This window comes from Eretmochelys imbricata, chromosome 7, assembly GCF_965152235.1.
Source record: "Eretmochelys imbricata isolate rEreImb1 chromosome 7, rEreImb1.hap1, whole genome shotgun sequence".
NCBI lineage: Eukaryota > Metazoa > Chordata > Testudines > Cheloniidae > Eretmochelys > Eretmochelys imbricata.
Genome location: NC_135578.1, coordinates 103492693 through 103519666, shown reverse-complemented (window position 1 = coordinate 103519666; position 26974 = coordinate 103492693). Strand labels below are relative to the sequence as shown.

Below are 26974 nucleotides of genomic sequence, written 5' to 3'. Positions count from 1 at the left end.
CTTCACAGCTGGCTAACAAGTCTGCTGCTGTGAAAAGTGATATTAACAAACATACAAATATAATTTTTCACAGAAGCAGACTTACTAGCTAGCAATTCTATTCAAAAGAAAAAAACAGAAACCAAAAAAGCAAAAGCAACAACTACGAAAAAAGACAAGAACATGCAGAGCACCTTATTTGTGTTTCTATTCTGTTTAGGTCCAGTAAAGAACTGTACATTGTTGTTGTTCCTGAATCTGCAAAAAACCCAACAACCCTACATAAATACATTACAATGATTTGGACAGGTATGTGTGCATATTTATTTCTTTTTCCTAAAGTTAATTAAGTTTTTCGGAAAAATTGTCATAGTGGCCGTCAGCAAGAGTTGGTGGCCACACTCTGAGGACTCCAAAAAATGTGTTGTGAGAACCCCTGCACTAAGTTACATAACTAACATCTGTCACATTTATTCTTTCATCCTCTCCCCAGGAAGAAAAGTGTATGTAGTAGTGTTTTATCTTGGAATTTATTTTTATAATATGTGTATTTCAGAGCACACACTTCCAAATGAAGTCAACAGAAGCTATGGGAGCTCAATGTCTGAAAATCAGACCCCATTGAAGTCAATGAGACTAGTCATGCTTAAATGTAAGCATGAGCTTAGATACTTTGCTGAATTGGGGCCTAAGTGATTCTCTCCTACAGGAGGATTCAATATCAGAGCCATGACTGGAACTCATAATAATACTTCCTATTGTTTAGGTGCTAATCATGTCTCCTGAGATAAGGTTGTGATGACAGTTGCATGATAAGAAGTCTAATTTTGACACACACATCCTTTTAACTTTTCATAGGAAGAAGGTATTCCCATGAACATTTTTATGCTTAATTTAGAGGAGAGAGCAAATATTTTGGGGATTGTCAAACACAGAGCTTTTTTTCTTGAAAAATAAATGTTCTCGTGATTTTTCATCCATTTATAACTTTGAAAAAAAATTCCATAAACCCCAAAGTCAAAATAAACAAAGTTTTGTATACCCCTCTGCAGAGTATAGGTTATTAGAATTTTGATTTTGAAACTAAAGGCATTAACAATCTTTCCTGCTATTGACTCGATCTCCACTAGCCACCCCACCATAAAAAATTTAAGCATTTCAAAACTTCAACCAGTTACAGATTAACACTTAATAATAATGAACTTAAAGCACTGCAATGCAGTGTGGAACTGGCAGAGTTGTTAAAGTTCCCTGAAGGAGAATCCATTTTTGGAATAATTTATTAAATTTCCTATAGCACAGCTCTCCTCTTGCAGACATTAGCAAGTCCACAGGAGGCAGTATATCAGGGGAAGATCTAAGCCCAAGTTCGCTGACAGACCAAATAAGATACACAGGAGAACAGCTCTGCTCCAAATTCTCTTACATAGACTAATGAAGTAGGTCTCAACTTTGGCAGACTTCATCAAGCCCTTGGGAGGGTATGTGCCTCTCTGTCTGTCTGTGAGTATACATGTTGCTGGGTTTTTCTTTCATATTTCTTTTTTTTTTAAACATAGGAAATACACACACAAAAACTTTAACTTACTCTTAAAAGTTGTTCCAGTAGTTACTACAACTGTTATATAAATTACATAAAAAGAACATTACAATTAAAAAAATCCAACAGTCTAAGCCTTAGAGAGTATTGAAATATTTATTAAGGAAATATATATGTACTCCAATATCCTTACAGTTCACACATTCTCTTAACAATAGTGAAACACACACTTCATAAATTACCTAAACTCTGACCACAATATGAACTTACAAACTTTTCCAAAATATACATCACTAATTACATACTTTAAATAATAGATGACATACATACGACGACATTTTAAAAAAATCCTTTCACCTCTTTGAAGACATAATGTTTAATAATACTAAGAATGAAATCATCAAAAATGTAAATCTAAGAAAAAATGAAAATCCTCCCAAGGCAATAATTCTACTAGGAAAGAGTAAAAAAGCCAAACTAGAGCTATAAAACCCCAGAATGAAATCATAAAGTTGATTCAGGTGCATTCTGGAAGGAGGGGAGTTGTCACTGATGTTTTGGATGTAGTCAGAACCAAATTATCTCCCTGTCATGTAGCCTGTTGTCTGTCAAATACCGAATAATAATAAACAGGTAAGCATCCATACTTATAAGCTTATTACAGGCTTCCAACTATCAAATGAATTCCACTGTTTAGTTCTTGTGGGCAAAATATATATTAAAACTATAGAAAAATTATTGGGAAAAGTCTTATATCACAAACTACTCTAATATGCAATTAGCTGAATGCCCACTTTACACAGAAAACACACAACTTATGTTTTGGACTCAGCCACCTGGTTTACTTTGAGTAAGCCTGCTTGCTCCTGATACCAAGAATGTCTTTGGCTTGCTTTAATTTCTGCCAGAAAGCAGCTACTTTATTGACTTCAAAGGGATTGCAAAGTGTGTGACTGAAAACAGAATTTGGGCAAGAGTTGCTGCGGCTTTGTGCACTCCTGTAATATTTGTCATGCCATGCCAGTGTCCTTTGAGGGGCTTTGGTGCATCTGCTGTAAAAGCAGCTACAAACCTCTCTGAACCTTGTGTCGTCTTTTCTTTCACAGTTCAGGCAGGTTTATTTGGCAAATATATTGACATGTATGATAAAATATGAAGTGATATAATACACCAGTATGGCAATGCTCTCTCGCAGCAGGGATGTCCCACAGAAGAGACAAACCTTGCATTGTTTTGGCTACAGCCTATCCAAACTCATTTTTCTTAGCAATTATGCCCTAGGACAACTGACATCACCATAAGTGTAGGCACAATGCCACCGTAACAGAGGGGGATGAGTATAGACAGCCAAGAAGCTGAATGTGGGCAAATATGCATGTTGAACATGGTATTCCCAAACCAGAAATGTTGAAACAGCTGTTATTGCTGAAGTTGTACTCCCATGACTAAGGGAATATACCATCAGTACTTAAACTATAAATTGGGATTTTCTTTAGAAATAATACTTTTTAAAAGTAACATCTTTTGCGGCTTATTACAATGTGTTATAGGTGCCACAGACACAGGAATAATAATCTGTATTTATAATGGAATCTTCAAGCCCTTGAGACTCTGAGAAGGAGCCCTTGAAATTGGCTAATGAATTATTATTCTGAACAGCTGGATTCCTGCTGAATAAACTGAAAGAGTATAGAACCCCATGAGACATTTCTGGTGTATAGAAGAGTCCTATGTATCCTAGAAATGGTGGAAATACATGAATAATACACACAACTTCCTTGGCAATATATTCAGTCTGTTCCCACATATACTTAAACATTACGCTCCTTTATATATTTCTCAAGAGATATACACAAACTTGTGACCAACATTAAAAAATGTTTCTGTAAAGAAGAATCAATGGAAAATGAAGTCCATTTACTCAGCAGCTGTTGATTTACATCGGGAAATCGGAAATGAAGCAGAAATGTTCCCACTGCCAATTCTTTGCCTAAAAGTCAAATGCTTAAAACAGACTGTGGGCCAAATCTGGACTGCCAGATGCTTTTTGAACAGACTCCAAAATCTTTTTATTTACTCATCTTTTTTTTTGTTATTTTCTCTGGAGTCTGGACCTTGATCAAGAAATTTGGACCTTGACAAAAAGTAGGTTTCAGAGTAACAGCCGTGTTAGTCTGTATTCGCAAAAAGAAAAGGAGTACTTGTGGCACCTTAGAGACTAACCAATTTATTTGAGCATGAGCTTTTGTGAGCTACAGCTCACTTCATCGGATGCAAAAAGTAGTTGACTACCCCTGCCTTAAAACAAGTAACTAAAGCCAATCTTCCAAAATGCCATCATTACAATGATTGTCTTTCAGTGCTAATGTAAATTGTATAAGGTGATCTGCAAAGGGGGAAGGGAGGGGCTTTTGCCTTTTTCTTTTTTTTTTTTTTTTTTTTGCTTCTTTATGATGTATAAAAGAGGCCTAAAAAGCGAAGGATAGGAGGGTTCTGCTTGATTTTTACATTAGAAATTCAGGTTTTATCTACCATGTAAGATGCCACGTATCACTAGAAACCTCCCAGGATTACGAAATTACAGAAACAAACACAAAGGAGAGCTGTTTTTTTTAACTCATACCCTTTAAACCCCTTTGGTTTTGCAAACACCGGGGAACAGAGTGGCCGCTGTTCAGACTCTGCACAGGGAGGCCGGGCTCTTCTGCGGAGTCCACCTGCTGTCAAGCTCCTGGGCTTCACACAAAGACGCAGAGCCGGTATTTTTCCTGCCGTGTCCCGCAGACCGTGCCCTCGCCCCCACCCTGCCATGTTTCCGTGCTCCGAGACCCTGTGCACCAGGAGCCCCGGCCACCCGATCTCCACGTCCCTCGGCCACCCCCGCGCCCCCGGCTGCCCCCGGCTCTGGGCCCCGCCGCGGCCCCAGGCCGAGCTCACACAGGCGGCGGCGGCGGCGGCTGCAGCGCCCGGCTCCCCGGCCCGCTCTCAGTCACAGCCCCCAGGCTGGGCAGCGGCCGGGCCCCTCCCGCCGCTCACCTGCGTGCGGGGGACCGGCGGGGGCCGCCCCGGTCCTTTGCCCGCTCCTCCTCCGCGCTGCGGCCTTCCGGCTCCGGGGCGCCTGCGCGCGGCGGCGGCGGGACGGCGGCATGGCTACCCGGGCCAAGCGGAGGGCGCCGGGGCCGCGCGAGCGGCGGGAGCCGGACGGGGAAGAGCAGGACTCGGACTCGGAGCAGGGGGATTCGGCCTCCGAGGAGGAAGAGATCAACAAGGTGACTGGAGAGAGGGCCGGAGGCCCCGGTCCAGCTAGAGCCGCGTGGGCAGCGGGGCCCGCTCTGCCTTCCCCTCCCGCTGGTCCCGGAGCCCTTCTCCCCTTCTGTCCCCTTGCCAGGGCCCCTGCCGCCCCCTCCTGCGGGTGGCCGCCCTCCCTCTTGCTGCACCTCTCTTCCCCCTTGCCCCCGCTTCTTACAGCACCGGGGCTACGCCTTTCTTCTCCCGGTCCCCTTCGTAATGTCAGCCCCTTATTCCCAGTTACACTCTTCACCAGCCTGTGCCTCAGTTTCCTGGGCTGTAAACATGGGGGGGGCGGGGTGTTTGTGTGCTACATTTAAGTCCTCTGGAAAGTGCGTTGAGATCTGCAGGTGAAAGTACTACATGGCAGCTAGGAGGTATTATTATGCTATCCCTGTGTGTTCCTCTTATATTGTCTCACCCTTCCTTTCTCCAGTCTATCTTTCTACATGTTCATCTCCTCCCCGTTTTTGTTTCCCGAAGAGTAACTTTTGATTTATTATCTCTGCCCTTCCTGGAAAAAAAAACAAAACAAAAGCACTCCTAGACTCAGAATTAAATGCAGTTTTCAGGCAACATACAGTATTTTTAGGCTAATATTTTTGTTGGAGCAAAGCAAAGTTAATTGAGCAAAACTAGAAAATCAAGAAAGGCCAGCTAACAGGCTCAAGTGCTTATGCAGAGAGAGGGTGATGTCAGTGTTGATACTAATAATGTACTAGTATTTTCTCTATATTTGATGTACTGATTTTTACAGAATTAAAATAACACTAATCGTGAAAGTTTAAATGCAAAGTTAAAGTTAAAAAATTGAACAGTTCAAAGTTAGGAAATGTAAGCCATCTCATAATAATATTAAGATTATAGTACCAACATTTGTTTGCCCTTGTGGCATATACTGGGTCTTACTGCACCCAATTCAAGAAAACACCTGTTTTCTGTGGCCCCAAACCTGCAATGTAGAACAAGCTGTAGTCTCAAGGAGGCCTCCTTTAGGACCTCTATATTAAAGTATACATTTAACAGCCTAAATAGCAATGCAAAATGCAATGTGTGTATAATGAGTTGGTTACTGCTAGAGATTAACTTCTGTATATTTTTACTTTTTAATGTTTATATTGCCAAACCTGCAATCAGTTCCACATGGGCAAACACCTACATATATATGGAGCCCGTTGAAACCATGTAGGAATAAGGGTCTGCCTAGGTGGATTCAAATTGTAGGACCATTGATGACAACTTGTTGAGAAAAGAATTTCTTCAGTCCTGGAAGAAACAGGGAAGAGAGAAAACCACACAGGATACCAGAAAATTTATTATTTCTGCAGTGATTGCAGTGTGTACCTCCAGAGCTGTGTGAAGTTGACGGTGTGCTCACTGAACACCATAGTGAAAATACACTTCTTGTCTTCAGTAGGGAAAAAAGGTGTTTTTAACTAAAGCTAATTAACTCAAAGTAAAATCCTAGAAGACAAAGCAGCTTGTAGTTTTCATGTGAGTTAGTAGGTCAGGTTACAGAGAAGACTTCCCCTGAAGTCTTCAGCTAGACCTGCTAAAGTAATGCCAACAGACCCTGGTCGTCAGTGGGTGGGATCGAACCTGGGATCTCAGGAACTAAATACATGAGCTAAAAGCCATATTGCTGTCAGCTCAGGCTGTAGAGCAGACTAATTAATTTCTCTCTAAGTGGTCTCGGTGCCACTAGATGGGACAGAACACCACACCCAGAAGGTGTGTGGGTTACATACTTCCCCTAGCTGAAGAAGCACATCCCAAGCTTTAAAGACTTCCCAGTTGAAATCCTGAACGAGCCCCCACTTGTAACGCTGACAGACCCTGGTCGTCAGCAGGCAGGATTGAACCTGGGACTTCTGGAGCTAAATACATGAAACTCTACTGCATGAGCTAAAAGCCATATCACTGTTAGCTAAGGCTGTAGAGCAGACTCATTACCTCTCTCTAAGGCCTGGTCTACGCTGGGAGAGGGGAGGTTCGATCCAAGTTACGCAACTTCAGCTACGTGAATAACATAGCTGAAGTTGATGTACTCAGATCTCCTTACCACAGTGTCTTCACTGCAGTAAGTCGACTGCTAACGCTCCCACATTGACTCCACCTGTGCCTCTCGCTCCGGTGGAGTACCAGAGTCGACAGGAGAGCGCTCAGCGGTAGATTTATCGCATTTTCACTAGACACAATAAATCGACCCCTGCTGGATCAATTGCTCTGCAGGGAAGCGTAGACATGCCCTAAGTGGTCTTGGTGCCACTAGATGGGACAAAACACCACACTTAGAAGGTGTGTGGGTAACACTAATGCATGTGAAAACTACGAACTGCCTTGACTTCTGGGATTTTACTTCCAGTTAAGAACACACCCGTTTTCCTGGTGAAGACACAGCCTAACGTCCTGTTTTGGTTGGGGGCGGAGAAGTATGTTTCAATCGTGGCAGAGTGGATAAAAATAATTATTTTTTTTTAAAAAACGGATTTTTTTAATTTAAATAGGTTTTTTGCTCAAAAAGCATTTTATCAAAAAAAATCAAATCTAAAGATAGTTTTAATTAAGATACAGTATAGCTCAAAGATATCTCATCATGGAATAGGGTTTATAAATTCTAATTCTATAGTATGAGACAATATATTCATGTAATGTTTAAGAAAAGTTTTGTAAATGAGTTCCAATAGTTCATGGATTAGGGATCCAATTTTATGGAGTTCCAGGGGCTTCTGTATAGATTATTTAGGTTAATCTTTCTATCTACCCAATAGGGCTCAGTTTAGAAGATACCATCAGAAATGCTTAGTTTTGCAGTTCTCAAACTGTGGATTTGTTTTTCGAGAAATAACATGCTTGTTAACAGCAAAAATATTTTAAAATAAATAAATATATAGAGGTGAGAAATAACAGATCTCAACCCTATTGTCCCTCTGCAAATTTGTGTACACAGAGTCAATCCCTTACCTCTCTCCAAATGTGCAAAGTTTCCAAAAGCTCAATGAATAGAAAATTGTTGGGGGTGGACTAGATCTGGACAAGGAGAAGTCTGGAGATAAATGTGAGAAGGGAGGGATAGGCAGTAGAAACAGAAGTGAAACTGTTTGAGCAACATATTCCAGAAGCTTTGAGGTCTTTGAGTGTAGCCTTCATTGATTTGAGATCTACTATACCATTCTCTCACTAGAAGGGAAAACCTATAATGGCAGCAGGCTGTAAAAGAGACCCAGTTTGAGAATAAGAACCGTTCAAGAAATATATGTTTGATGATGATGTTTTAAGGAAAGTCACACCAGTGAACTGGTGGAAGTCACTTAAGCACTTGGATTCAGAGACTGCTGAAGTGATAATCCTGAAAAAGCAGGAAAGCTTGTTTTTCTTTTCCAAATTATGAACAAACAGGAAAATGAAGGTGAAGATGACTGAGTTAGCTGCAGAAGCCAATATTTTAAGTTTCTCAGATTGACCTGGCTGACATAGTCAATTTAGTTTTTTTATTTAAATATTTCATTAACTATTTGAGTTTAAAACAATTTAAAAAAACCAAACAAACCTGATTTTAAAAAACTTGAATGTTGAACTAAATTAAAAAAATCATATGCTTCTTTTTTTTAAAATATTATATGTTTGCTGCTGAAGAAAAAAATCCAGAATACATAACGTTGTTGTTTTAGTTAAATAAAACAATGTAAATGTCTGTCTGGTGATGTTCTCCTCCTAATACATCATGACAAGAAAATCCTTCAAATATTAATGATTAACCTGTTGAATTGGAGATAGTTCACCTCCCAATGACTTCATAAATATCTGCTTCAATTACCTTTTGTAAATGAGAGAACCAATCATTCATTTTCTGATATAGCTATAAAACTAATCTCAAAAGTTTTCAAAATAAATCACTTTAAAATGTATAGTATGTACCTTCTAAAAATGAAATCTATATCTATCTCTGAGTTGTGAAGAATATGTATTAAAGGTTATAATAACCTACAAGAATGCACTTTTATGTGGAAATCCATCATTAAATCGAATCTTCCTGACTAGTGATTTAAATCAAATCCACCCTGAATCATGGTAACACTGAGTTAGCTTTACATGATGGTATAGACCTCTTGGGTATATCTACACTGCCAAAAAAAAAATAAAAGAAATCCCTGCGGCAGCAAGTCTCAGAGACCAGGTCTACAGACTTGTGCTTGTGGGGCCTTCACTAAGTGTTAAAAATAGCAGTGTAGATGTTCCCACTTGTGCTCTGAGACCCACTCCTCTCTCCGGGTTTCAAAATCTGACCTCCAGCCCAAGCAGGAATGTCTACACTGTTATTTTTAATACCATAGTACAAGACAGAGTCTGTAAACCTGGGCTCTCAGGCTCACTGAGGTCTTTTTTTTTTTCTGTTCTTTTCTGTGTAGACATACTCTTAATCCTCATTAAGATTCAGGCGTATTCAAAATTATGTCATACACAGCCTGGTGGTTGTGAAATCTGAGGGGAGCCTAGTAATATAAATGTTTTAATCTTCTTTTTAAATACCAGTGAGGACTTTTTTTTTTTTTAACTGGTAGGTGGACTTCCATAGAGTTGGCAAAATAAACATTAAAGCATTTTGCTAGTGGGTGGGCACTAACAGTAGTCTTTGTTTTATTTTATAAGCTGAATTAAGTATAAAAAAGAGCACAAGTGGAGGAAAAATAGACTTTGAACTTGTCATTTAAAAAAATTAGACTCCTATCTGATCCATACAGGTGAACTCCTAAAGCTACATGGAGCCCAGCTCTGTATGGCTGTAGTAGTGCACCTGTGTGGACCAGATTGCAGGATCAAGGCTTTAAGGTGGTGCTGGCAACACAAACATGGAAAATAGTTTTTCTCAAAATGTTAACTTGACAAAGTCTCTCTGAATTTTACAAAAGAGATGTAAAAATGCTTCAAAAATGGCTGATATCAATGAGTGATAGAAATAAAACTTTAGATTAAGCTGGTTGACTTTTTTTCTCTACTTCATGTCATACAGTTTTGCTTTAACTTTGTTTTAAGATATATTCCGCTTGCCAACCATATGTGTGATACTTGCTGTCTTCTGCTTATTCACAGGAAGTGAATGTTGAATTTGAAGCACATTCGATATCAGATAATGACTACGATGGGATAAAGAAATTACTGCAACAGGTAGACTCAGAATATTCTTTCTTGCTCCTATCCGGATTTCTTCCATTAAGAAATAGCTTCTACAGCCTTAAACTGTCATCAGTCACCATTACTAGTATTGATTTAATGTTTTACTATGCCTCAGTAGATGACGACATGAATAATTACAGCTACAACATGCACTTGACTAAATGCAGTGGTTCCAACCTATGACCCCAATGCACACCCAGATAGACCATAGTCCCTTCTTTCTCATTATTCTCAATCGTCAAGCAGTGGTGGTTCCTGAGATTTGTATCCCAGTGCATTGGGTTTCTAGAGGTTTTTTGACCAACTGCAACTTTAAAAAGTACCTATCTGCAGCCTTTTTTGGCTGCTTCATGCCTCTCTTGATCAGTGGTTTCTCTTTTTTCAAATTCAGTGTCAAACAAAGTTGCAGACTCTGCCACAATTGGAAAATACAGAAGAGGACAAACCAAATGCAAAGTACTTTGGAGACATTAGTGTAGTTGGTGCTGCAGGCAGCTACAGGAGATTAGGTTTATTAGCGCTTGAAGTCCTACACCCAGGGTCAGGAAATAAACGATAAATGTACTGAATGGGAGTGGGGGTTAAGAGCATGGTACAAGAATCTAAATAGATTATTTTAAAGAGAATATATTTTGATCTTGTCTTTTTAATGCTGTCCTAACATTTTCATGTAACTGAGCACTATAGCTGCCTCAGAAAATATGTGGGAGCAGGCTGGGAGGAGGTTCACAGGAGGATCCAAGTTTTAACAAGTAGTTCACAACAGGAAAATTTTAGACTGTTTTCACAGTACTTGTTCTTTTTTAATTTTTTGTAGCTGTTTCTAAAAGCTCCAGTTGATACTGCTGAGTTAACTGACATATTAATACAACAGAATCACATTGGGAGTGTTATCAAGGTAAGGGCTTCCATTCTTCTTAGTTCAGCACGGTATAATTTTAAATTGGAATGGAATAATTGAGGTCCCCTTCATAATATACATGTAACTAAGAGTTCTAGAGCTCAGGCTGTTGCAACATAAAGCACTTGGATGTCACTTGTATTTTCATGTTCTAATCCCCTCTTTAGAGCAGTGGTTCTCAACCTGCGGCCCAGGTCCCAGCCCTGCGCATGGCAGGGTCTGGCCAGGGCCCAGGGCTCTGCTTTTGGCCGTGCGCTGTGGAGGGGTCTCTGGGCAGGGAGCACTGGGCATAGGAGTCCGGGGTGGGGGTGTGGGAGAGGGGGTTAGCAGGGTCAGCACTGTGGTTTTCAACCTGCGGCCCACAATTATAAATAGGTTGAGAACCACTGCTTTCAGAGGGCAAAGTGGAGTTTTTGGGTCACCTCAGCTCTTGATATAGTAAGTTAAATCTTATTTCCTTTATCGAGTCTGAGCTGAAGTCAAACTGTTGCAGACTATGTATGTTCCTGTGTCTCTGTGAGTAACTGACTAGAAGAGTTGTGGTGGTGGTATAGCACTTACAGTAGCGAACATTATTTATCATATCCTATTACAAATCCCTCTTTTCTCTTCTTTATAACGTTGTTAAAAATTCTCCTTTTGAGGCTGAAATTTTCCATTCTTCATTTCAAACAAATGAGGAGGTTTTTTGTTTTGGGGTTATTTTTTGGCGGGAAGAGGTTAGGATATTGAGGGATATTCTGGAGTAGCTTAGAAATAGTGTTAAGTAAGTGGGGTAGAAGAGAGAGCTTTAATTTAAAAATTTTTTGCCGTCCCCCACCCCCCCCCCCACCACCACCACCACCGAATTTAAAATTGGCTAAATCTCCGAACCCAACAAATTTCTGTCTTGAGTTTCTGTTTGGAAGAAAATGATTATAAGCAAGTGAAAAATGGTTTCTGTGCACATTCATTGGACATCTCCTAAGAACTTAGCATAGCTTAATGAAAACCCATTCCCTAACCCACTTGTGAGATGATGTAACGGGCAGAGAGAATTGCATATTCTTTCTTCCTATCCAGACTAGAGGGTTGGGTATGGATAAATGCTTCTGTTTGAACTACTTGGGTTAGGGAGAATGTAAATGGCTCACTGAAACACATTAACAATTTCCAAAATAAAATAAATTGCCCTAAAATGCCCTGCCCCCTGCAAAAAAACTTTGATTTTTATGGTCTGCATTCTGCTATGTTCTTCTAAATCTAAATAATATACTTTTTAAAACATTTCTATTTCTAGTGCAGACCGGGGTTACTACTACTTTTATCTTTGACCCTGCCTTGCAAAGCTGTCTCATGTCAGGCAAATGGTAACATGAAAACTTGCCCGTCCCCAACCCATAAAACTCCAAGTGTGAACTGTGGTATCTCCTTAGACCATTACAATACATGGTTATGTCATACCAACATATTTTTAGTCCTGTGGTTCCTTCCTCCAAGAAACTGCTAGCTGTCTATTAGATTTTGTTTCTTAATGATTTAAATCTAGAGCCTTGTAATTTGTAGTTGGTTAATCTGCCCACCCCATAATTCACACCCCCCCAAGTCTCTCTCCAGTGCTCAGGAGAGTTTTAATAGTAGATAACTGTCAGATGGTCTCATTTCAAAGACTTCATTACTTTTACAAAATATGTCCCAGAACATTTATTATTATTACTATTTATTATTGTGAAGTATTATGAATAAAACTAAATTACTCTGGTCAGATAAATAAAGTACCTTGATTATGCATGTTCTTGCTTTCTTAAAATTTGTTTTTACACAACAATTCCATTGCAAGTAGCTGAATATGGAAGTCTCCCAGTTATTGGTGTGAATTAGTGAGGTTCTTCTTGGAATTAAGTAAAAATTGGAGGTTGTAACATATTCTTATAAAGGTTTAACAGAATAAATTATTTAGACAACCTACAATTTTTCACCCTTTTAATGTTCTTGTCTCTTAAGCAGTTCCATAGACTTGCAGAATGGCTTTTAGATGTGCGTAAAACATCCTGGACATTGAATAATGGCTATGGGGTTTTTTTTTGTTTGTTTGTTTTTTAAAAAGCAGCTTGGTATTAGTTGTCCTTTTTAACTTTTGTTAAATAGCAAGGCGAAGTTCAAGAAGAAAGTGGTGATGATGATGATGAAGAAGAAGATGAAGTCTTTGGCTTCATAAGCCTCTTAAACTTAACTGAAAGGAAGGTCAGTAATACAGGTTAACTTCTGGATGGTAATTTCTAGAAATTAAAACACTCTATTCATCCTGTCTTGCTGAAAATTACATTGTAGACATTAAGGCAAGTGCCAGATGGTTGTCCCTCTTTTTTTCCCTGTCACAGTCTACTCAAATGCCTTTTATACTACGAATAATGTAATTGTTCTGACATTGTGTTCTGCTTCTACAAGGTTACACTGTAAAGTATCTGAACATTGTGTGGCCAAGCAGTTAGGCTGCATTTTTATGGTAATAATGGACAGGCACTGCAGTAGCATAGCTAGTGGGGGAGCGGGGCAGCGGCCGCTCCCCCACCGAGCAGAAGTGGCACCTTTTAAATTCTTTGGCGCCTTTTAAATTTTTACTCACCCAGCGGCGCTCCGGGTCTTGGGCGGCGGGTCAGGCGGCTCTCCAGGTCTTCAGCAGCACTTTGGCATCAGGTCCTTCACTCGCTCCGGTCTTCGGCGGCATTGCAGTGCGGGGGGGTGGGGGGGGGTCCTTCAGTGCGAGTGAAGGACCTGACGCCGAAGGGCTGCTGAAGAACCGGAGCGCGGCCTGACCCACCACCTAAGACCCAGAGCGCGCTGGGTGAGTACTAGCAGGTGGCGCCTTTTTTAAATCTCCGCTCCCCCTGGTTTCTCCACTTGGCTACGCCACTGAAGCACTGTATGTTTTAGACAGGCCACTAAGAATTTGTAAATAAAGCTCATATTTCTGTTAGACCTTACCATTGTGCAGGTCATGTCACAATGCAGTACAGTCTTCTAAAAATGTATTTAATGCATTTGTAAGGCAACTAGAAAGGCATTCGTGTCACCTGTACCATAAAATAAAAGTTACCATGTCAAATATACAGACAACCTGAACTAGATCTGGTACAATGACTTACCCATGATTCTCTGGCAAACTTCACCACCAGTCAAAAGGGATAAAATATGTGCAGAGAATAGGGATGAAGAGAGGCCAGTAAATACAAAATCCTGTGTTTAATATTTCCAGCTATATTCCCTTCATTATTCTATAAACTCATCTTGGGTTTTGGATTAATCTAATTTCGTGATTTATATCACTAGTTTGTTTTAGTGCTTTGAATTAAATTTTTTTGCTAACTTGATACTTTTGCGTATAGAATTTATTAAAATATTTAGGTGAAAATGGTAATGAAAGCCACGGTGTAAGTGCTTATGGGGCCCCCATTAGCATGGTATCTGAGTGCCCCATGGTCTTTAGTGTGGCTGCTATGTTAGGTAGGGAACTGTTATTCCCATTTTACAGATGGAGAACTGGGTGTTTGCCTACATTACCCGCTGGATCGACGGGCAGCGATCAATCCAGCGGGGGTTGATTTATCACGTCTACTGTAGACATGATAAATTGACCTCTGAGCGCTCTCCCGTCAACTCCGGTACTCCACTGGAGCGAGAGGCAAAGGCGGAGTCGATGGGGGAGCGTCAGCAGTCGACTCACCACAGTAAGACACCGCGGTGAGTAGATCTAAGTACATCGACTTCAGCTATGTTAGGGTTAGGGTAGCTGAAGTTGCGTAACTTAGATCGATTTCCCCCACAGTGTAGACCAGACATTAGAGACTAAATGACTTGCCCAAAGTCACACATGAAGTCTGTGATGGAATAGGAAATTCAGTCCAGGTCACTCAACTGCCAGGCTAGTGCCCTAGCAACTGGACCATCCGTCATCTCATGTTTCATGTTTCTCAGTTGCTGAGGTTGTACCCTGTTTTTGTGGTTATTATGAAGAGTGGAGTTGTAACTCATAGCTGCATTGTTATCATTTAGGAACCTCAGCCTGCCATCATCTTGAGGATTGGTGAATATAACTATCAAACAAATACTACAATACTTTAGAGACCATTGCAAGAAATTGCCCACAGGCCTGTTGAATACTCTCTTGAAGTTCACTTTCAGGTTTTCTTATGTAAATAATCGTTCTGGAATGTAAAGAAAATGTACCCTTTGATTCCTAGGGTACTCAATGTGCTGAACAAATAAAAGAGCTGATTCTAAGCCTGTGTGAGAAGAACTGTGAACAGAGTATGGTTGAACAGCTGGATAAGCTCCTAAATGACACCACCAAGCCTGTGGGCTTCCTACTAAACGAAAGATTCATTAACGTACCACCACAGATCGCTCTGCCCATGCACCAGCAGCTTCAGTAAGAAAGTCATTCTAAACATGATTTTGAACAGTAACTTTTTCCCTTCAGATGTCTTCAGAAACCTTATTTAAATGGAAATGTGTTGAAGGAGAGGGAATGAAACCACAGATTTAAGTAAGAAATAGATTAAAAGAAAAAATACAATTGTTTTATATAAGGTCCTTGATATTGACTTTTAATTTCTTTATTTGATATTACTTCCTTATGCATTAAAATTCTTAATCGTCTCTTGGAGAAATAGGAAGCCACTTTAAAATTATGCCACATACTACTAGAACAGGATAAGTGCATGACTTGTAGTTGATCTTTGTTTTGAAAATTGAGCAAGCTTATTAAAAATTAAACAACTTACAGCATTTTAATAATGGCTATCTGAGGTATTCTTGTTTATTGTGCTTAACTCAGGCTTTGGGATGGAAATCTTGGCTTCAGCAGATTTGTAAGTGCATGATCTCTGGATGAGCCGTTGAAATATTTTTTAAATCAGTGTCTGAAATGAGTGTAGAGGGTTAGGCACTACTTTGTCTCCCAACTGGGTTCAGTGTTAAGGCCCTGTCAGGGATATCAAGACAGATGATTTGGAAAGACATGAGCAAAGAAAGAGTAAGCAGAGATGTCAAGGAAGGGAATGTAAATTTGCTTGTGGCTTTGACTGAAATGTAGGGTGTAGAAAGATGAGAGAGAGGACAGGAAATCCTTTCAGGTTTCGTGTGTGTGGGGTTTGTTTTTTTTAAACAACTTTCTGGTAATCTGGTAGTATTTTAATGGGAAAATGGACACCCTTTGCTCTTCTGTTTTTTTCCTCTCTTCCTATTACAGGTCACATCACTTGCTGGCCCTTCTAATTTGTCCACTTCCAAATGCCAAATTAGGTTTTCTTTGAAGCATTGCCTTCTAGTCCTATTAAACACTATCTAATCTCCCACAGGGATGGGTTTTCTCTCATTGAGGTTTGCCTTTCCATTCCTATTTGTCTCATCTCCTCCTCTTATTACTCAGGAGAGAATTTTTTTTTTTTTGTTCTAGGACACTTTGGAGTTTCAGTGCTTTTCCCCCTTTCCCTTTGGAGTTTCTCATTCCTTATTAATAACCCCTTTGAAGGGGAATGGCAAATTCTGTTGTGGTTGTAATTGGGAGATATTTGACTTTGGCTTTAGCCTGCTCATCATCTTTCTCTGTCTCGATCCCAGTGAGCACTGCCTTCCTCCCCACAGTTTTAAATATGTCTGCAGGAATTAATTTCTACTGCTCCTCTGGCTTGGAGTTATCATGATCTGGAGCAAACACTTCAGCAGAGGCACTGGAGCTTGTGGGAAAAGATTGTAAGAAGTGTTTGAAGAAAGTATGTTTTTTGTGTCTTCTGACCTTTGGACTTTCTTTTTCTTATGCCTTTTGAGAGAGGATGATTATCCCCACGATGGGGGTTCTGGTCTCTCTACTCTTCATTGTGTCTCTCTTTTTATCTCAGGAGATTGGTAGGTCTTTAACCCCTGTGTTCTTTATTTTCCACTATGTGACAGGGGAGGAAGAGTTAGGAGTATGTCCTTGAATGAGCCAAGATCTATCTTGGGAAGAAAAGTAGATGTAAAAGATGCCTAGCCAGATAGCTCTCTTGCCCACTTCAGAACCTGAGGGGAGATCTTTGAGCTTTTCCTCCTGAGATGGATTGGTGGGTTTGTGGGGATATTATTGGACTTACCCCTGATTGGTGGGAGTGGCCCAACATATTGAGTCCCAAGTGCTTAAGAGGACTTTGTCGGGCTGCCTCTGAAGGATTTAAGACGTGTGTTGGGATGGATGGGGATGCATCACCAGACTATCCAGACACTGAGCCCCTTCCCTTGGCAGAATTAAGTGTCCTTGATCTGGGAGTATAGAGTTCCTATCTCTGGATCCTGAGACGGTCTCCTCACAGAAGAAACTCTCCTGGCCTTCTGCTTGGTCTACTCTGCTCTGAATTGGGAGGGGGAAACCGAAAGTAAGAGATCAGCTGGTTAGTCTCTTAATCCGATGTATCAAATTGGGAGAGAATTGAGGATTCCAAAAGTTTACACTGGTTTAGACCCCACTTTATTTTCACCCTATAGTTTTAATTTTTAGCTATAGAATTAATTTTTAACACCAAATGTGGGATCCAAGTATTTTGAGTAGAATAGAATGGTGATTATGCTAGGGATACATGTAGTTAAGAGCCAGGAAACATGAGCTTTATGTCAGTGAGAATGTAAAAGGGGAGAGCCTCACAATGAAGGTGCAGTATCTACTTTGTTTTTTCCTTATTACTCTATAACAAACTGAGAAATACAAATTCTCAGCCATCACTGTTCCATTACTGGTTTAGTGGCTCAATTGCAGCTAATTGTGCATTAGTGGAGATCGTTCTTGCAAACATCAAGCATTCAGAAATTATGAGTTTGGCTTAAAAATCATGGGGCTTTTAACAATAGATTTGGGGTTCTTTTTGTTTGCCTTCTAGTATTTGAGCATTTATGGTTCATATTTTCTAGCTTTTATCTGCAAACATAAAGGCTAGACACATACCTTTTTTTAAATGAAGGATGAGATGCTCAGACATGGCTTCATGAGCTGGGTCTTTAGGTAATGTTGAGTGACTTTCAGTAAAATAATGAGATTTATAAGAAGATGAAGGTTTGCAGGACTTGAAAATTAGCAGTGGTCAGAGCCTCTTCCTCTCCCCACCTTCACTAAGACTAGTCAGAAATGATCAGTTTCCTGAATAGTAGATGGAACCACACATTTATTCTTCCATCAGTGGAAGAGGAATTTACACAGGTGAATCCATGCCCTACTGAAAAGGGAATAATCAATAGACTATTAACACATCCAGAATTAAGCAGGTAGGATTAATAAATCCTAGCTCTAGGTTAGGAGGGGTCTTTGAACCCACGGAGGCTGAATATGCTGGGGTGCACTGACGTAGAGTGCTATTGCCCACCCTGGGGACTAGGGAGCACAGTGTGACTTTACAGGTTCAGGAGCTAGGGGAACTATGAGCACGCTTGTAAAGGAAGGGGCCTTTCATTTGTTTGGATTGAAAGAAGCAGGGAATTTGTTTGACTTGGATCCAGGCCTCATTTAATCTTAATCTGCCGTTGCTGTTAGGGAGCTTTCATCTGCTCTTTTATGTAGTAATATCGATCTCTAAGAAATGAATACTTTGGGATAGGATAAAACCTAAACTGTCTCTGCTTTTTTGTTTGATAAACTTTTAAATGGCTTGTCAGAGGAGGGGCTGGGGGAGATTTGAGGTTTATTTCCAGTGGAACGTGACACACACAATCAGAATTCGGGTCTTGGGCTTTTTTACTGGATGGGGCTTGCAGCACTGCAGTGGCAACACACTCAACTGAAGGGAGGGATGAGAGCATCCAGTCTTCTTTGCCAGACAGAAGTTTGTCATTTTTAAGGGCTTCTGGAAAGGGGCAATAAATAAATAAAACCCAGGGTAAAAGAAATGAGCTAGTTTTTGGCTGGGGAGGAAACCGGTCCTATGAATGGTAGTTAATGGTGAGTGTTTAATTAGGTTCTAAGCACTTACAACCCCAAGAACATAGTGTGTCCTTAGTGAGGGTTCCATAACAAGAGAAGTGTATTATGAGGAGTAGGGAATTGGTTTTGTTGGTGGTGATTTGAAGAGTAACTGACTGCAGAGAACTCTTCAAAGAAAATTACTGCCATAAATGCATATACAAAGTCAATATTGCTCTTTGAGTGACAACTATGAAGACTGGGCAAAGCATCAGTATGTTATTGCATTATGAGATTTGTGTGCATTTGATGGGGCGTTAAAATATTCTTTATGTAAATAATATTTGTCCTTAGGAAAGAATTGGCTGAAACTCAAAGAACAAATAAGCCATGTGGAAAGTGCTACTACTACCTTCTCATCAGCAAGACCTTTACAGAGACAGCAAAGCGCAGCTCTAAGAAGAGAGGAGAGAGCAGACAGCAGAAAGAGGAATTAATGTTTGCAAATGCAGAGGAAGAATTCTTTTATGAGGTAACAGACTTCTGATGCCGTTAAATCCAATTGTTTGATTCTTTTTTTTAGAGCAGGGAAATGAAGGTTCTGACTCTACTTTTTTTTCATAATAACAATGGCCTTTCTTACTGAGCCACTTTAGAAATCTGACTTGCAGTGATTATGAAAAGGTGGTAAAATGATCTTTTTATTTAAATCCAGCTGTTTTTTGTGTAATTACTATTGAAAAATGCACAAACAAACAATTTTTGCTATTGTAGAATATTTATACTCACTCACTCTTGACGAAAGTAAACAATGTTTTGCCTTGGGGGAACCCCTGAGAGCTGCACTACTACAGATGCAGAGTATAAAATGGCACTTGGCTTTTTTGTAGTAGTTTCTTGATATTATTTACAGCAAGTCTCAGTGGCATGCTGATGAAAGCACGGGCATGTGCCTAGCCTCTGTTTACAGTAGCCCTCCCACCATTGCTACCACCATTGGAGCTGCACCAGTGGCCGTGCAATCATAGAGTCCTAGACTTTAAGGCCAGAAGGGACCATTATGATCGTCTAGTCCAACCTCCTGCACAACGCAGGCCACGGAATCTCACCCAGCCACTCCTGCGACAAACCCCTAACTTGTGCCTGAGCTATAGAAATCCTCAAATCATAGTTTAAAGACGGGTGGGAGACTTCCCAAAAATGCCTGATGTAGACTTACCTTCAGTGTCTTGGTCACAAAGAATTAACTGGTTATCTTGAGGGTAATGCTGAAGGGATTTAACAAAGGATTCGGAACTAAGTGAGACATCTGGTTGAGGGTCTGTGAATGAAATTTCCAAGTTTTTGAAAAGAGTGGACTGAAGAGAGCAGAAGCACAGAGTTTAACCGTATGAATTGGCCCTTCAAGGTTTTTAATCCTAGGGGTGGAAAAAACCCTCTTAGTTCAGAGACAGTTGTACCCTCTCTCTAGTCTTCTATTTGAAACTGCACAAAAAGTTATAACTATTTGGCAGAACATGATTCAAAGAATCAGAGCAATTGCATCTTTCAGGCTTCTAGGAAAAAATAAATCTGTGGTGTTATGAAGGACCAAATCAAATTGCTGCATGCATGATTCATATAAAACATAAATATTTTCCCCTCTGAATCCCCAAAAAATAAACCACCTTCTCACAAACGGGCATCAAATTTATGCTCTGAGAATTCTTCCCAAGAAACTTGGCAGATTTAAAGCTCTGAATCTGTGCTGCTTTTGGTGTTGTACTCTTCCCCGAACTGTCCATTATTTTTTGTTCTTTTTATTTAAAAGGACTGTTCAGAACAAATCTTCTGAAGAGCCAAATGTACGGATGTCATTATCCCATTGTTTTGTATGTTCTATCTGGGACAAGTACATTAATAAAAAGCACTAAAATAGTGAACTGGAACTATTACTTATAATTTCCTGAGGGAACCCTGCCACTCAGTTCTGCTGGTCCCAAGCCATATAGAAGGGGGAGGATGCAGAAAATTAAATTTAAAATATAATTTGAAATGCATGGAATTTTTCAGCGTTCTTTACTTTTTTCAGAGCTTTAAAAACATTATTCCACAGCACTGCTGCTATGTCAAGAGCTCCCTGTTCTTCCTCTCTGATGGCAGTGCACACAGGGTAAAATGTTGGCATGTGACACCTCTCCCTAGTGCAGTCTATGAAATGGCTATCATTCTAATAGTGGTCATTTAAGAAGAGGAAAACTTTAAATTCAAAGTCTGGGCACATTCATTATGAGCCTGCAAGAAATACTGCTGTGGGATGTAAAAGTAACAAGGAGCTAAGGGTTTTTCTTTTTATGTTTTTGTAGCAGGGGTCCAGCACCTGAATTTGAACTCTGTGCGCACCAAATGACCAAAAACCAGCATGTAGTAAAGGGACTTTCAATTCCAAGTTGGGGTCACCATGGGTCTTGTGTTCTAAAAGGGCTTTTTGTACACTCAAATGTTCTGTCATTTTAAATTGCATTTTTTCAAGACTTAGTAATTGTGTTTGTTCCAAATTATAATTGTTTTGAACGTCTCAATCATAGAATATCAGGGTTGGAAGGGACCTCAGGAGGTCATCTAGTCCAACCCCCTGCTCAAAGCAGGACCAATCCCCAATTTTTGCCCCAGATCCCTAAATGGTCCCCTCAAGGATTGAACTCACAACCCTGGGTTTAGCAGGCCAATGCTCAAACCACTGAGCTATCCATCCCCCCAGTCAGGACACACTATTTGCTTGTAAACTAGTCTTTCTGGCATTTGTTATACAAGTGTCATTTTAAGTAAGATCAGGAAAGTTACATTAACTTAGATGCATTTAATAATGTATATGCACAAAATAAATAGTCTGAGTATGTATCCTTCCCTGATCACACATAATGTTAGGTTTCAGATTGCTACAAACTACTGTTAAGTATAATGAGCGGCTGAGAATTTAATAAGTATGGAGGAGCCAACCCCCAGTCATCAACTCACTGTGCTACATTGTGGTCCTTAAAATGTAATTGAGGGAGTGGAAGAAAAGCTATACCCAGACTTAGAATCAATTAAACGTTTAGGCCCCCATTCTTCACTGTGTTCATTCTTGAACATCATCTCTGGATTAGTTATATGGCTCTCCCACAGTGGAAATTTACATTCTTGAGACATGTGTGCTACATAGGAAATCTGTAGGAAGCCATGGGAAATTAGATTGTTTTTCCCCTAAGTGGTTTAGGATAGTACTTCTCTAATTTGTGTGAGCTCTGGGGAAGAAAAATTAAGGCTGCATTTTCTGTAAAAGCACACTACTCTGTGATATATATTACATACAAATTGAGTCAATAAATATAAATAGAAACATTATGAAAACCTATTTACAGTATTTGGAAAAAGTGTCCTCTATAAATAACTTGCACTTCCAGGATTTCTCAGGGCTCTATGAAGATTCTGTCCATGTAAGGTGTATGTAAGGTTTTTATTTAGTGCCTCTCACCTTGGTATCTAGGTATTTTAACATAAAGATTCCTAATGCCACTGTGGCCTGGTCACACTGGGGGGGGGAGGGGGGAATCGATCTAAGATACGCAACTTCCGCTACGAGAATAGCGTAGCTGAAGTCGATGTATCTTAGATCGACTTAGAATCACTTATTTCGCGTCCTCGCGGCGCGGGATTGACGGCCGCCGTTCCCCCGTTGACTCCGCTTCCGCCTCTCGCCCTGGTGGAGTTCCGGAGTTGACGGCAGAGCGATCGGGGATCGACTTATTGCGTCTACACTAGACGCGATAAATCGATCCCCGATAGATAGATCACTACCTGCCGATCCTGCGGGTAGTGTACGTGGCCTTAGAGAAAGGGAATTACTACATCTTTTTTTAAACCTGGGTATATTGGGTCACAAAGATGTTAACCTTTGAACCTGTAAGGCTGCGAATGAAATGATTCTTTAGCAGTGATTGGAGAAGAGTATACTTTGCTACAGCCCCTCCACACACTAGGCCCCCACCCCACCCAGCACCGCCCCCCGTCTCCCCCCCGCCCCCGGGATCAAGCTGACATCCTTGCACTGTTGGCCCTGCATCCCCATACAGAGCCTCTCCGGGATGCATGCCAGCTCCCCTTGCCCTGCTTCAGCTCTTGTTAGGAGTCAACTTCTTCCCCCCATGCCTAGGGTCTGCTGCTTTCTGGCTTTAGGGAGCTAGGGGTTCACTAGCAAGCAGTGGGTAGTATTCTTGGCAGGAGACTGAACATGTCCTTCCCATCACGGGCCAGAAATCCCCACTCCCTGCCACAGTATCTCCTAAGAGCCTGGCTATAATACCTGATTGTAACACCTGAGGAATTATCTGTGATTTTAAAAACTAAGTAATTTGTCCAAGGCCATCCACAACTAGTGACTGGTAGACCAAGGAGTCATTCTTCTTTGTTTCATGCTCTCATTTGTCCCCCTATATTAATGATAATGCACATTACTCAATTAATTCAGTTTGTTTTGAATTTATAATATGAAATGCTAAGTGTTGGCTTGTGAAACAGGATACTGAAAACTATTTTATAGTTTAAATAGTGATACTGAAACTATTTTCAGAGTAACAGCCGTGTTAGTCTGTATTCGCAAAAAGAAAAGGAGTACTTGTGGCACCTTAGAGACTAACCAATTTATCTGAGCATGAGCTTTCGTGAGCTACAGCTCACTTCATCGGATGCATACCGTGGAAACTGCAGCAGACTTTATATATACACAGAGAATATGCCGCATTTGCTCCAACCCCTCAGACAGAGACAAACACCTACAAGATCTCTGTCAAGCTTTCTTACAACTACAATACCCACCTGCAGAAGTAAAGAAACAGATTGATAGAGCCAGAAGAGTTCCCAGAAGTTACCTACTACAGGACAGGCCTAACAAAGAAAATAACAGAACGCCACTAGCCATCACCTTCAGCCCCCAACTAAAACCCCTCCAATGCATTATTAAGGATCTACAACCTATCCTAAAGGATGACCCAACACTCTCACAAATCTTGGGAGACAGGCCAGTCCTTGCCTACAGACAGCCCCGCAACCTGAAGCAAATACTCACCAACAACCACATACCACACAACAGAACCACTAACCCAGGAACTTATCCTTGCAACAAAGCCCGTTGCCAATTGTGCCCACATATCTATTCAGGGGACACCATCACAGGGCCTAATAACATCAGCCACACTATCAGAGGCTCGTTCACCTGCACGTCCACCAATGTGATATATGCCATCATGTGCCAGCAATGCCCCTCTGCCATGTACATTGGTCAAACTGGACAGTCTCTACGTAAAAGAATAAATGGACACAAATCAGATGTCAAGAATTATAACATTCATAAACCAGTCGGAGAACACTTCAATCTCTCTGGTCATGCAATCACAGACATGAAGGTCGCTATCTTAAAACAAAAAAACTTCAAATCCAGACTCCAGCGAGAAACTGCTGAATTGGAATTCATTTGCAAATTGGATACTATTAATTTAGGCTTAAATAGAGACTGGGAGTGGCTAAGTCATTATGCAAGGTAGCCTATTTCCTCTTGTTTTTTCCTACCCCCCCGCCCCCCCCCCCCCCCAGATGTTCTGGTTTAACTTGGATTTAAACTTGGAGAGTGGTCAGTTTGGATGAGCTATTACCAGCAGGAGAGTGAGTTTGTGTGTGTATGGGGGTGGGGTTTTGGAGGGGGGTGAGGGAGTGAGAGAACCTGGATTTGTGCAGGAAATGGCCTAACTTGATTATCATGCACATTATGTAAAGAGTTGTCACTTTGGATGGGCTATCACCAGCAGGAGAGTGAATTTGTGGGGGGGGGGTGGAGGGTGAGAAAACCTGGATTTGTGCTGGAAATGGCCTAACCTGATGATCACTTTAGATAAGCTATTACCAGCAGGACAGTGGGGTGGGAGGAGGTATTGTTTCATATTCTCTGTGTATATTTAAAGTCTGCTGCAGTTTCCACGGTATGCATCCGATGAAGTGAGCTGTAGCTCACGAAAGCTCATGCTCAAATAAATTGGTTAGTCTCTAAGGTGCCACAAGTACTCCTTTTCTTTTTGTGAAACTATTTTAGTTTTCATTGGATTTTTCATTGGGATTTTTTAACCTGCACTTCCACAAAACAAAATTTTCTCTTTTTACTTCAATTAAAATTATATGCATAGTAGCTTAAAACTGATTTTTGTAACATAATTCGTAGAATCATTGAAATGTAGCGCTGGAGGGACCTTGCGAGGTCAGCAAGTCTTTTCCCCTATGCTAGGCAGGACCAAGTAAACTTAGACCATCACTGACTAGTGTTTGTCCAACCTGTTCTTAAAAATCTCCAGTGATGGGGATTCCACAACCTCCCTGGTAGCATATCCCAGAGCATAACTACCCTTATAGTTAGAAAGGTTTTCCTCATATCTAAACTAAATCTCCCTTGTTGCAGATTAAGTCCATTACTTCTTGTCCTGTCTCCAGTGGACATGGAGAACAATTTATCAGTGTCCTTTTTATAACAGCCCTTAACATATTTGAAGATTTATCTGGTCTTCCCTCAGTTTTCTTTTCTCAGCTTTAAATATGCCCAGTTTTTTTAACCTTTTCCCTTAGGTCAGGTTTTCTAAACCTTCTATCATTTTTGTTGCTCTTCTCTGGACTCTCTCTAGTTTATCCACATGTTTCCTCAAGTGTGGTGTCCAGAATTAGACAGTACTCCAACTGAGGCCTCACCAGAGCTGAGAAGAGTGGGGCAGCTCCCTTCCAGGTCCTACATATGATATTCCTGTTAATACACTCCAGAATATTAGCCTTTTTCACAACTGCATCACATTGTTGACTTATATTCAATTTGTGATCTACTGTGTTCTTCAGATCCTTTTCATCAGTACTATCACTTAGCCAGTTATTCCGTATTTTGTATTTGTGCATTTGATTTTTCTTTCCTAAGTGAAATACTTTGTGCTTATCTTAATTGTATTTCATCTTGTTGACTTCAGACCAATTCTGTAATTTGTTAAGCTTGGTTTGAATTCTAATCCTGTCCTCCGAAGTGCTTGCAACCCTTCCCAGCTTTGCGTCATCTACAAATTTTGTGAGGATACTCTTCCCTCCATTATCTAAGTCGTTAAAGAAAATATTAAATAGTACCAGACCCAGGAGTGACCCCTGTGGGATCCCACTAGATAAGTCCTCCCAGTTTGTCAGAGAACCATTAATAACTACTCTTTGAGTATGGTCTTTCAACCAGTTGTGCACTCACCATATAGTAGTTTCATCTAAACCACATTTTCCCAGTTTATTTATGAGAATGTCATGTGGGACTGTGTCAGAAGCCTTACTAAAATCAAGATTTATTTATCTCTATTTTAGAAAGCCCTTCTGAAGTTCAGCTATTCTGTGCAAGAGGAGTGTGACACGTGTTTGGGAGGCAGATGGTCCTTTGATGACGTACCAATGAAACCTTTGCGAACTGTTATGTTGATTCCATCTGAAAGGATGAATGCAATCATGGATAAACTGAAAGAATATCTCTCAGTCTAGACAGTTTCCTTGGATAATGTTTTTATAAAGCAACCATGCAAAACTATATGCCTTTTGAATAGCTTCCCAAAAGTTTTATTATGTCATCAGTTTTATGTTCCTCAGGTATCACCTTTGTATTCTGGTGAAACGTCTAGGTTGTACAACTAACAATGTCAATCATACTGTTACTATAAAATACTATATCCTAGTAGACTTTGGAGTCACCATTAAGAATGCAATAAAAAATTCCTACATCCCTAAGACTTCTAAAGAAGTTAATTTTTCTTCTCTTTCCTGTTAAATACCTGTATACTTCAAGTTGAAAAAACATTGAATGGATTAATTTTGGGACATATTGCACATACTGGTTCTTTGTTTGGTTGAAAGTAGTTGGATATAAAAGTCACTGAATAATTCATCTTTGTTCAGCAGGAGTTTGGGGATATTTTTCATATTCTTTGTCTTACTGTTTTATTCAGTGTTCCTCTTTCATTGTTGAAACAGGTAATAAATGATTGATTACTTCCTGCAGAATCTCCTTGCTTTCACTATGAGGCAGATTGCTAAAATATTATTGAGGTGCCAGTTTAAAAAAATATATTTTTTAAAAGATGAAACTTTAAATGCTTTATATATAGACTTCATGGCTTGT

The 26974-nt window shown here is 40.3% G+C and overlaps 2 protein-coding genes across 2 annotated transcripts in view; one reads left to right on the top strand and one right to left on the bottom strand.

Moving 5' to 3' along the window:
* UROS (uroporphyrinogen III synthase) overlaps positions 1-4695 on the bottom strand; it is a 36967-nt gene extending 32272 nt beyond the window's left edge. The window contains exon 1 of the mRNA XM_077822912.1: positions 4556-4695. The gene's annotated coding sequence lies outside the window, so the exon portion shown is untranslated. The remainder of the gene's footprint in view (positions 1-4555) is intronic.
* Positions 4654-26583, top strand: BCCIP (BRCA2 and CDKN1A interacting protein). Its single transcript, XM_077822909.1, has 7 exons — positions 4654-4788; positions 9899-9973; positions 10800-10880; positions 13011-13106; positions 15104-15291; positions 19138-19315; positions 26170-26583. The coding sequence occupies exons 1-7, from the start codon at positions 4666-4668 to the stop codon at positions 26338-26340; spliced, it is 912 nt and encodes a 303-aa protein (XP_077679035.1). The 5' UTR covers positions 4654-4665; the 3' UTR covers positions 26341-26583.
* The last annotated feature ends 391 nt before the right edge of the window (positions 26584-26974 follow it).